The sequence below is a fragment of the Prionailurus bengalensis genome, chromosome B2 (assembly GCF_016509475.1).
Source record: "Prionailurus bengalensis isolate Pbe53 chromosome B2, Fcat_Pben_1.1_paternal_pri, whole genome shotgun sequence".
Lineage (NCBI taxonomy): Eukaryota > Metazoa > Chordata > Mammalia > Carnivora > Felidae > Prionailurus > Prionailurus bengalensis.
Window position 1 is genome coordinate 73,246,934 of NC_057349.1, and position 12,006 is coordinate 73,258,939.

A 12,006-nucleotide genomic window follows, 5' to 3' on the forward strand; every position below is an offset into this window, starting at 1 on the left:
AAAATTAATAAATTAATGTATGCCCCTGGTCATCTGAATAGGTGAGATTATGTCAAATGCTAGTCAAAAGGGCAGTTTATTTGCACCCAACACTCGTACACACGCAAAGTGTAACCTATTAGAATGCTTTTCTTCCACTTCTCATTCCAATTACCAGCTTCCAATACTTATTCCCCTTCTCCCAATGTGAAGTCTGAATAATACTATAGAGGCTCAAATTATATACAACGACTGATGACTGAATTGCACCACTTGGGCTACTCATGAAAACCAAGGCCCACTAAAGCCTATTAGAGCCCTGTAGTCCAGATCCATGAGTCTCTACTGTTGGTGGCAAATAGGTCTGACTTCTGCAGCTGCTTAACATTGCTAAGTTCATACCCAGGGGAAAAAAAAAAAAAAGAATGGCACATATTAGCTAGACTCTTTTGGAGCTAACTGAGCCAGTCAGAGATAGGTTGGCTGAAAGCTGAACATTTTAATGTGTGCTCTAACCAAAAATTTGCTGAGGGCTAGTTTTCTCCCAATATTGCCTTGTCTTTTCTCATGGAATCGAGTTGGTATTCAGAGGACATGGTCTTTAGCCAGCACAGACATTGAAGACAAAAGACACAAACCAATAGAAAAAAATAACTTCTTTTTATTTACAAGAAAAAAAAATCCAAATATTGGATGCTGTAAACAAAATTCACAATCTGTTCCCTCTAGCACTGATTCAAACATGTCAGTTTTTAAGAGTCCATTCTCCATCAACTCCTTTTCTGCCTGTGACACAGTCTAAAGTCAAAATATTCCAAAGGGTGACCCAAGGTGCAGTTTGCTGCAATAGGACATCTCAGAGCAGGCAATGGTTGTAGAGGTCGGAGAGAGAGACAGCCAGCGGGCAGAGCCTCCTCCATTCTGCAAAAGGATTTGCAGCAAATTTTGCCAAATTACCTTGACATCTTCCACCTTTGTACTTTTAACCATATATTTTGTTAGCAAGCCATTATTACAACAAAATATTACACAGAGATTCTTTCTTGGCACTGAAAAGGCTATGCTATAAGAAATCTTAAAGAAAGAATATATTCAAATAGGTGCTATATGTAATTTTTTTTTTTTACTTTTTGGTTTCATCTAACACACGTTGTCTTCAAACAACAAAAAAAGCTTATTTTTGAACTGCTGACAGCTTTCAACATAATACATTTCATTTACAAAATAGTTCACAATATTTATTTGACAAGCACTGTTTTGAAAACAACTTTATGCAGTGAAGCAATCAACGATACGCTAACAGAAAGGGATGACAAAAACAGTATGTTTGCTTTTCTTTGCATTTCTTCCGTGGCTTGGGTCACAGATATTCTTCCATCCTTGCATCATTTGGAGCCACATTAAAATAGTCCACCCACTACCAAAGTGAGCAGATACCTGACCCCACGTCAGGAAGGGAAAAGTCCATCTTGATGTAGCACTTCTTGAGGCAACCAGATTTACTGCAAATCCAGTCAACTTTTTAAAAGGGCACTGTCACAGGTTAAATTTTCTCTGACATGCCAAACTGGACAGGTGAGAAGAGCCTCCAGAAGATAAGACTTCTTCCTGTTTTAAAGTTAACAGCACACTAGGCCAGATAAACACAAAAGCAAGCAAATCACAGGCACTAATCAGGAGTTGAGAGCTGTTCTTTTCTCTGACCTATACACACGGCTCTCTCTCACCAGACATTCAAACTCTTAGGTTACACATCCACAAAGAGAGACATCTATTCCACTGTTTTGTTCAACTACATATGCACAAGACTATAGTACATACAAAAGAGAAATAAATTATCTAAGTTTTAAAGTAACTGCTGAAGGTTGTCTTGAGCACAGCCTGTTCTATCTGAATGGCAGGTGTTGGCACTTCCAACTATGCTACCAACCCTGGAGTAAAGCAAGAGAAGGACATAAATATTTCAGAAAATAAATGGAAAGTATTTTCAAATAAGGCCCCTCCAAATAAGAAATCTGTGTCATAAATTAACAGCAGACTATTCCTATGGCAGAGCCAGAGATCTCCAGATTCTTTTTCATATAGTGGACGATTCACTTCTCAATAGTTAGGATAAGAAGGAAGTAGACAGATAACCATCTGCTCCTATGTTCCCGAATATTCCCTTCGTTTCCTTTTAGAAAATCCAAAACAGGTAAGCAGGCGGAGCTCTGGTTTCTGACAGTTAAGTATCAGACTTGATCCGCAAATGGAATAATATTGCCTGGAAATTCAAAATTAATTCTCAAACCCAGGGCTGGAGTGAGGGAGACTGAGCCAACATGGGAGAAGAAAGAGTTCCCTAGGAAACAGTGAGTGGCAGTGCAGTAGCTGTTACAGCTCAGACAGAATTCACAGGGAAGCTGCTACAGCAGACCCATCAAGTTCCTCTTAAGGCTTCAAAGAAAGATGTGCAAAAGGTAGTTTCAGATGGATTAACCTAGAATTGAACATGAGTGATGCCTAGATAGCAAACAAATGACACTGCCAATAGGATGATGCTATTTTCTTCCCCAATCCCTCTTGAACTTGATGACAAAAATATGGTAGGTTCTTCAGAGGAATTTTCATAGTAAGCAGTCATCCACTAGAGTTGAGAGGAATTGTGCGGTTGTTTCACAACACAAAGGAAAGGTTTGCATGTGTTAGCTTTGTTTTTAACAAACGCATTTTCAGAGACCAGTATCCAGAGGAATTAAGAGGTGGGGGAAAGAATGGTTTTAGGATTAGCTGTCACTGAACTGAAATAGGGATGCCAGTTCATTTCACAAAGGTTTAACTGGTCTCTTGGGAAAGAGATAATAAAGTTGGATCTGATTCAATGCAAAGTGACTGAATTTTAAGTACAGTACTAAATATTTAAATGCAGTGTGATAAACAGATCAAAGATGTTTCATATTGGCATGAATTTATAAAATTTCATATATAATATACATCTCATATATAAATTTTAAGCAATTGTGCAAATACTCTTTAAAAAGGATAATTTCACATTTACTAAATTCTAGTGGTCCTGGAATGCAGAATGCATTCATTAAAAAATTCATTTAAATATTAATAAAGTAGTGTTCAGATCACCAGAAATTTTATTAGCAGTCAGGGATTTAAATGGACTATCACTGATCCATGATCCACTGGATTATACACCATGGAGGCATGCAAGTATTACACAAAATAAAAGGGTTCCTACTGTCAAAATGGCAGTTCAGTACAAAAAGAGTGCTCTGCCAAACAAATATTCTCCCATTTGTAGAATTCTATGGCTCACAATAAAAGGAAAAAAAAAAAAAACACACTCACTAAAAATGTATACTCTCTGCTCTTCCTATCAAATATATTACTTGCTTTCCTCCTTCATTTGCTTTAATTTTCTAGATGTGGGTTTTAATTCATCACTGCAATATGCCCACGTCTCATGTCATCCTGTTGAAAACATAAAAGCACACAGTATTTAAACATTTTCTATTTGCTACATTATTCTAGACCATAGTCAATGTACTGTGTGTATATATATACATATATGAAGTATGTATATATATATATACACATAATATACACATACATACACATGTACCTATGATAATATCACACCAACGTTAACTTTATACAAGTATTTGCCAAGAAAAAATAGGGCATTTCCTCCACCATTCACAAGCTTATATGTTGTTTTATTTTCTTCTTGAGTCCCTGATAAAATAAAATAATCATTAAACCATAAAATTTTTCCACTTCAAATTTTCAGAAGGCAACAGGCACTTTGATGTTTATTGGTGTGTAACAAATATAGTAACTCTTTATATATTCTACTATATCTCTTCTACTTGGGTATTTTTATCTGTTAAATCTTTGGTCCTTGAGCATACTTTCTTTGTTACAGCTGTTTTTGCTTGCATTTTCACATTTTAAAAATGCAAGCTATGCATGCAGCTGGAAATAATGGATTGTGTCATCGTAAGTTCTGCTGTTTGTTATGAGAGCTGCACCAACCTACTACTGTTCATTAGGAGCAAGCTGTTTCTGTTAGCGTAATAGAATGGTTCCACAGAAAGCACTTGCTAAAAGTCTCAGATAGTAATCCCAACGTTGGAGTACCCTTTCTTCTTCCATTATTGTTACTATCTGAACTTCTGAATTGAAAACTAGGTTGGGGTAAGACCTTTTTTTCCTCTGCATTTTCCCTTTTGTGAATTCCATGTTATAAGAAACTCTCCATTTTTTCCCCCTATGGCAAAGCTATGGGAGCAGGTACTGCAAACCCATGTTGTCATCAAGCATTTTTTTTCCCTTGTCATTTTAAGAGAACCTGGTTGCTTTTAATGACAGGTCTTTTTGTTTCAAGATAGAATCCAATTGGGTAGGAGGAACAGGTGAGAGGGTTGGTGGGTGAGGAGGGTGGTTTTGAGATCAAGCTCCCATATTTATGAAGAGATCCACAAGCTTTGCCAAGCTTAAAACCAGGAGCAGATCATCATTGCACAAAACACATCTTAATCAGGGCTGCGTCACTCAGCCTTTTTATTTGTGAATTTATTTTCCCTATCTTGTCTGAAACAGCTTCCCCACAGGACACTTTTAAATGATTCTTAATTGCAGGGTAGCCAAGTGGAGTATGTCTGTTGCTGGCACGTGAATACTGGCTGGACCTGGGCGATGTAGTAATTGCTAAAGTTGGCATCTGCTACATAGGGGGCTGGCTGGTAATAGCAAGTGACATTAGCCACATTAGGGATGACATTTTGGTCAGCTAGCACCCGGATAGCCAGCATAGTGATAAGGTTTAAAGTCTGTCTTCTTTCATGTCCCATCAGGCACACTGTACTCTCATTCACCACTCCATGAAGGGTCATGAGATAGTCATACTTGCGGTCTTCCAATCCCACGAAGTGGTTCTGCAGATAGGACTCCAGTTTTCTTTGCTGCTCTCCAATGTCTGAGAAGTCGATGAAAAACCTGGAACACATATACCTCTGAAGGGTCTTGATTTCATCAGAGGCAGGCCTAAAGCCCCTCACTAATAGATTGCAGTACTTAAGCAGGCCGCCCCCTCTGATTTCCTCTGGGTTCCGGGTGGCAATGATCTTGTTACAAAGATGATCAAAGGCTTCATGGAAATCACCATAGACGCTCTCACCAATTATTGTGGGGTGAAATGTTTCAGTCATTGGGTTCTCTGAACATTCATAAAAGAGGAGAAGAGAGTCTAATTTGATTTGAAAAGAATCTACACTAAATTCAAACTGCCTCCGGAGGGAATCCACAAATTTCAGTTCCACATTTTTGCCACTGTTGTTTGACAAGGATATAAGACTCCATCGGTCAGAGTCATTGCACACTTTAACCATTTTCTGCACATAAGCTTCCTACAATTTAAAAGATAAAACAAGATGAGAAGACCTAGAAAAAATAATAAGTAGATAAATACATCTTCTTCACAGTTGAAAATTATTTTGCTCCTTCCCTTTTGTTTTGTCAAGTTTCAGCAAAACACTACCTACAGGCTTAAACAGTCCTCTGAAAGCAGAAAAAAACGCATTTAACGAGTGGTTTTACGTCTGGGAAAGAAACTAGAAGTAATAGTTTGAGGCTTTTGGCAGACGTAGCACAGTACTAAAAGGTTCTGTTGTCATGTCTGACTTCTGAAATGTTATTTTTTGAAAATGGTCTTATAGATACAATATTCACACAACATCCACACAATACTCGAAAGACAGAAGGGCATACAGAAGGTTGGTCTGCCCCTCACCCTTGTCCCTAGTGAACCCAGTTGTACTCCCCCTAAGGAAACTGATGCGACCAGAATCTTGTCCCTCCAGGGGTACTCTGAAACCCAATATGAACTAAATTAGGACATTCTGGGAGTCTAATTCCTCATGCAATTTTAATTGTATAAAACACGCTTTGAACCAAAGTGTGGGGGTGGGGGGGGGGTTCCCACAATATCCCTCACACGTGAACCGACCAGGAGAAGCACCACACATATCCTTCACACACCGAGTCAGCCTCATGCAGCTGGGAAATCTCATCACATTTTCCAATACACCAATAAGCCCACTGACTCCATTCTGCTTCAGACTGCTCTCTCCCCAAAGACTAGATCGTAAAATGACTCAAAAAAGTGACTTATATCATTTCATTCTTTCACTTAATCAATCTACTCTGGACAAGACTAAAGCAAGGAAAGCCAAGAGTTAAAAAAAAAAAATAAGGAAGAGAAGGGAGAACAGAGGAAGAAGCAGAAGAGTAGTGGCGCTGAAGAACCAAGTGAACTAAAACATTCAATATCGTCCATGCACCTTAGTTTACTCATTAAAAACAAAACAAAACAAAACAAATATAGAAGCATGCCCAAACCCGTCACGGCCGCGGGTCTGTGGCATCAAACGGACGCCCCTCTGCCCGCCGCACCCCAGCCCGGTCCGGGCGAGGACCCCAACCCAGTTCGGGTGGCTTTACCTTGAGGGTGAGTGGTGTGATCTTCTCTTTGTTCACCCCTTCGGGTAAGAAGTCCAACAGGCAGTCCAGCACGACGTCCTTCACAGTCTGAAACTCCTCTTCCCCGCGCAGGTCGGCGCAGAAGATGAGGTCCAGGTCCTTGTAGCCCAGGCCGCTGTCCTGGTGCAGAACGTGGCTGGCGGCCGAGCCGTTGAGGCGCACGTCGCGGACGCCGATGCGCTTCTCGGCCAGGCGCCGCCGCACCACCTTCACGATCAGGCTCGGCTGCAGCTCGAGCGTCGGGAAGTTGCCGCGCCCGTGGATCGGGATGGTCTCGCTCAGGATGCCGTCCAGCCGCTGCACTTGCTCCCAGTTTAGCACGTTGCAGTGCGCCGTGGGGCTTTCGCAATAGTCCAAGCAGTGCCCGCCGAAGTCGCCGCCGCCACCGCCGCCGAAGTCGCCGCCCAGGGGGATGTAAGCGCCGCCGGTCAGCTCGTCCTCGGCCATGGCAAAGTACGCTTCGCCTTCCGCCATGAAGTGCCCTCCGAACGCCACTTGGCCCTGGTCAGTCCTAAAAGCCAAAAGGGGGAAGGAGGGCGGTGAGGACTCGCGGCACCGTACAGGGGCCCAAAAAGGAAAAAGCGCGCCCCCTCCCCGGTCCCTCCGCAGGCTCGAGGGCTTCTGGGAGACTCTCCCTCCCCAGACTCCCGCGGTCCCCAGCCGCGCGCCGCGCCCCGCAGAGAAGCCCCGCACCAAAAGTATCTCTGATGCATCTGGAAAGTGCAAGCGGGAGTCCCGTCTGTGTCACCTGGAGGCGGCCGCCCCTTCGAGGAGCGCAGCGAGCGAGGAACCGCGAGGCGGCAACACTTCTAGGAGCAGCGAGTGCGCTCCCGGCAGCGGCGAGCCACTTAGTCCTTCCTAGACCCCGCCGCCTGCGCTGGCCACTCCCGCCCCTCGCCCCCGCCCGCGCCGCTGTCGCCTCAGCTGCGGTGGTCCCGGAGGTGGCGGCTCCAGCTGCCGCCGTCGCCGCCGCACACGCTACTGTCTCTGGAGCTTTAGCAGTTGTGCGGGGAAACGTCTTCACTACTTTTTTTATACCAGGCCTTTCTGCGCTTCCGGGGCCCAGGCGCTGCGCGCTCGCCACACCCTCTTCATCTGCATAGGGCGCCGCCCCCGCCCGCCCTGCGGACCGAGACTGGCAGAGCGGCGCGGCGAGCCAAGAGGTCCGTAGAGCGAGAGGCCGGTAGCTATTTGTACGTACATGTATATGTGCGTGTATTTGTAGATATACTTAACTTAGAGACGGTCTTTCGCGCCTAAGCCTCTCTATTCTTTTTTCCTCAACGGGAAGACCCTGAAAATGCCTCGAGTTGTAAGTGGCCCGAAAAACTGAATCACGAGTAAAATCACGCAAGTGCAGAAAGTCGCCAAACATAAAATTCTCTGATTCAGTGCGTCCTTATAGCTTAATGATGGGGCTCCAGAGGTTCCTCACGACCTCCCGCTTAAACAGTGTATCGGTATAAAGCTAGACCGTTTTTTTAATCAAGAAACGCTGTCTCGGTGTGAACTATTGAGCCCACTCGTCCATGCAAATCAGTCTCCGCGAGTGAGGGGAAGGGCTTACTAACTGTGTTTCGATTCTCGAAACCTCGGGAAGTGCCTGGGAGCTCCGGGCAAGCCCGAGGAGACGCGGGGGCGGAGCCGCGAGGTTGCGTCCAACTCGTGCGCACGAGCCGCTCCGGGCGGCCGGGAGCGCGGCGTGGGCCAGCGCGCGTCACCGAGCGGACGCCCCGGCGGGTCGGGCAGCTGGGCGGGCGAGCGGCCAATAGCCGAGGACGGCGCGGGCCCGGGGTGCGGCGCGGAGAGCGCGCCGCCGCTGTGTCGCGCGAAGAGCTGCTGCGCGCGCCCGGACGCACCGCGGCGCGTTCTCCCGCGGACAGAGGAAGCGAAGCGCGTTCGTCCCAAGCTAAGGTTTGCTTTTCTAAAGTGAATACAGATGTCAGTGTGAAATTGTCTAGTTTTCCACAAAATGTGACAGGTCGAGTCTAAAAGATGAGTTTTTCGAACCTGCTTCAGTCACTTTGGCAGTGCGAAAGGAGTGTAATGGTTACTCCCACACGCGCTCACCACCGAGTTTGCTAGAAAGCTTCCTTTCTTGCGGCCATCTATTCCGGCCGCACGCTCTTTCCAAACTAACTACTTCATGCAAAGGCTGCGGGAGGCAGACTGAGGTAGGGCAAAGAGGAACATGCTGGAGAAGATGAAGGCTCTCCCTGGACCCTGCACAATCTCGGGCGCCTGGCATGGGAGGAAGAACAGTCCGCCCCGCGAGATTTGAGGGAGCTCGGTCCTACTCGCCCAAGCTGCGCGCCCTCGGTGAGGGGGTGGGGGTGGGGAGAGGACGGTTACCCGCGGAGCATCCAGATGCGTGGCAACGCCGCCCCCTGCCGGTGCCCTGCGGAGCCGTGTCCCAAAGCGCAGAAACCGACTGCACCTTAGAAGCCATTATCCTTCAGTGTCCAGCCTAGCACTGTAGAGGGGGTTGGGGAAGGAACGTTAGGACCACCACACAATTCTCCCAGGCCCATTGCCTCCCTAAAGGACGTATATTCCCTTGTTCAGCCTTCCACACGTGAATCCATTCTATCCAGGCATTCAGAAAAATTACATATGTGTATATTTATGGTTTGACCAGTTATTACGTGCCACGCACCAAGCTAAGTGCTGAGGATGTGAGAATGACTACACTTCACACAGTCTAGCCGGCATGACAGACAAGCATGTAATTATGGTTCAGCCTTACCTGCATCGTGGGAGAAGTATGTGCTAACTAGGATCAGGAGGACTGGGAGAGAAGACCAGAAGAGAGGTATCATTTGGACTGAATCTTAAAAGGTGGACTTCACTTCTATAGCTGAGTAAGGAGACAGGCATTATCAATAAAGGGAAGAGAGCCTTAGAGAATGTTTGAGAAAGGATTATAGACTGCCATGGTGGAAGGGATGAGATTGGTGGTGCATTTGGATAAGGTTTGTGGGGTTCCAGGAATTTATTGAGCGCCTCTGGGCTCTACTCAGGGCTTTACACCTATAAACTTCATTAAATCTTCAATTTAGAAAGAAGGTATTCTATGTCCGAGGGATTTAGAAACAGAGCAACTGAGAGATAAAGAGACTTGCCCAAGTTTCATGGCTAATACGTGATTGGGCCAGACCCTGCACCCGACCCATTTGACTGTGTGAGTGCTGTTTAGTCATTTTCAAGAACAGGATTATTTGTAGTTTACCTGTACCTTCTCATTGGAACTCAAGACTTAAGTACAAACAGCAAAAATACTTAAAAGAAAAAGAAAAAAAAAAGACCTGTTAAAAACGTTACTTTCAAAGGCCAGTGTGAATTCTGCCCCTTCTAAAAATATGGCCAAAGGGGTAAATCATGCATTAGGTACAGCGCAGCAAAAACAAGGGTTTAACCCTGCTGCTGTTACTTTATGCTTTATTTTAATCCTATCTCTAAAAAGTGAAGGAAAAATAAAAATAAAAACAAGTCTCAGAGCTGTAAGCACCTGTACTTCAGGCATGCCCAGAATTTTGTTCCGTGGGGCTAAAGGAATGTGCGTTTTACCAAGTTGTCCACATAAGCCTGGCACAAGGACTCAGCCACACTTTGCACTGTCCTGACAACAGCCACTGCAGCCCAGTTCTTTAAATGAGGATCCTCTCCCAATCAGAGGCTGCCCGTCTCTGCCCAGCTGCTCCATGGCCTTTTCAAAGAGTAGACGGCATGGCTGAGAGGCAGAAGTAGAGTTTGAGGCCAGACATAGAAGGCCTGCTATGCATGAGACCCCGCACTGAGGAAAAGAGGAATTTTAGTAGCAGTGGGTAAGTGCCCTTTTCCGAAGCTGCCAGGGCTTTGTGGCTGACACTTCCTTAAGCCTTTATCAAAGTATTTCCCACTCCCCAGTTGGATTCCCCTCTCACAGCAACCTTCCATATTTCCATAATCTAGACCTTGCTACCTCCTGTACTAGGACATCTGGATAGCTTGTTTTTGGAAGTACTTTGTGAGGCTTTGACTGGATTCATATGTGCCTGATTCATAGTGGCCACTCTATAGGTACTGTTGAATGAAAGCATCTGTTGTTTTCTGTTTCTCTTCTCCTTGTCTTCAAACTGAGATAATATTTACATTCTGGGGGAAAAAATGTTCATCCTTCCATGAATTTGCAAATTTTGCAATTGCAAGCATTTATTTTTTTTCTGGATAACCAAAATAATTATCACATGAGAACATCTGTACTTTCCAAATATATTCATAACTTAGAGGTCTTTCAACATAGTTCAACACTCTTAGTTTAAATTTAGGTTCAGAGTTCCTTTTTTTCCCCCAGCCTTCAGCTTCTGAACCTACTTGGTAAATAATTTACCGTCCCCCATTTAAAACAAAACAAAACAAAAAAATCTACGACAATAAAATGCTATGAATCCCTATCTGAAATTCTTAAAAGAAACCTTTACCTATACTTTTGAAAACACTTGTAGTTAGCTGATCTTGGTTTTAAAGTGACAGTAATGATCAGTCTAATAATAAGAAAAGAAAAAATTCAATTTTGGTCTTGATAATAGTTATCATTATTGAGTTTGTTACAATGTGCCAGGCAGTGTCCTCAGTATTTCATATACATTATCTTCTTTTAAGCCTTCTGCAAATCTCAAAACTTTACATGTTGCATACCCATTTTTCAGGTAGGGAAAATAAAGCAGAGGATGGTTGAATAACTGTGAAAAGTGGCAGAGCCTTGGTGCAGACCCACACGTGTGCCTCCTCTCCTAGTTCCTTTCATTCTGTGAGTCTGCCTTGTCCCTGTCTTCTCATTTACCTTATAGACTTAAAACCGATTGGAACTCCACTCTGCTCTTTTCAAAGTACTGGACATTCAGATTGGACACAACATTGAGAAATAAGATATTTTGTCTTGAAGCAACTGCCGAAATGCAGAGTGGCCTAAATGGGCTGAGAGTTTCTTCCACAGTCACTAGTGACCTGACTATGGCAGTGGAGAGCTAGCAAGCTGGCAGCCTTACAGAGCTTACAAGTAACTCTGTACACACTGAAACATAGTGTGAAGTTTGAGTCTGCCCCCAGGTTCATGTAGCAGTGATAATACCTTTCCCATTTTGCCTTGTCTGCTTCCTATCTTCTAAAACCGTTCTTAGAAGATAAGAAGAAGACAAATACATGATTCCCCCAAGCTCATACCCAGAAGGAGAGAGAAGAGCCCAGAAAACTATTGTTAAGACTACTACTTCTCTGTCCCTCAGCCCTATAACCAGTCTCTCCCCATATTCTTGTCGTATTCTTAATCTTTCCATATCAGCCCTCTCCGTACTCTCTATTGGTTTTCTCCCTTCCACTGCTTCTGCTCTTTGATCCCTTCCACAAAAAGTGACATAACCCTGTGGAAGCACCTTGCAGTCCAGGCAGAGCAGTGGCAGTGTGAGGAATTTGAGCCACCCCTCCTCTCACCCCATTGGATACACTGCCTTCATAGGG

At 44.5% G+C, this 12,006-nt stretch overlaps 1 protein-coding gene across 2 annotated transcripts; it reads right to left on the bottom strand.

Annotated features, from left to right (window-relative positions):
- Positions 1–620: 620 nt before the first annotated feature.
- TENT5A (terminal nucleotidyltransferase 5A) lies at positions 621–7,536 on the bottom strand. 2 transcript variants are annotated; one of them, XM_043591881.1, is made up of 3 exons: positions 7,204–7,536; positions 6,472–7,021; positions 621–5,378 (listed from the first exon to the last, which is right to left on the bottom strand). In XM_043591881.1, the coding sequence occupies exons 1-3, from the start codon at positions 7,221–7,223 to the stop codon at positions 4,602–4,604; spliced, it is 1,347 nt and encodes a 448-aa protein (XP_043447816.1). In that variant the 5' UTR covers positions 7,224–7,536; the 3' UTR covers positions 621–4,601. The 2 variants fall into 2 exon arrangements, with proteins under 2 accessions (XP_043447816.1, XP_043447817.1); XM_043591882.1 differs by having other exon boundaries at positions 7,259–7,363.
- Positions 7,537–12,006: the final 4,470 nt, after the last annotated feature.

Excerpts from the sequence above, each read along its gene's own strand:
- TENT5A (XM_043591881.1), bottom strand. The coding sequence starts at position 7,223 with ATGCATCAGAGATACTTTTG. Across the intron at positions 7,022-7,203 it reads ATGCATCAGAGATACTTTTG|GACTGACCAGGGCCAAGTGG; the intron begins GTGCGGGGCTTC and ends TTTGGCTTTTAG. Across the intron at positions 5,379-6,471 it reads TCACACCACTCACCCTCAAG|GAAGCTTATGTGCAGAAAAT; the intron begins GTAAAGCCACCC and ends TTTAAATTGTAG.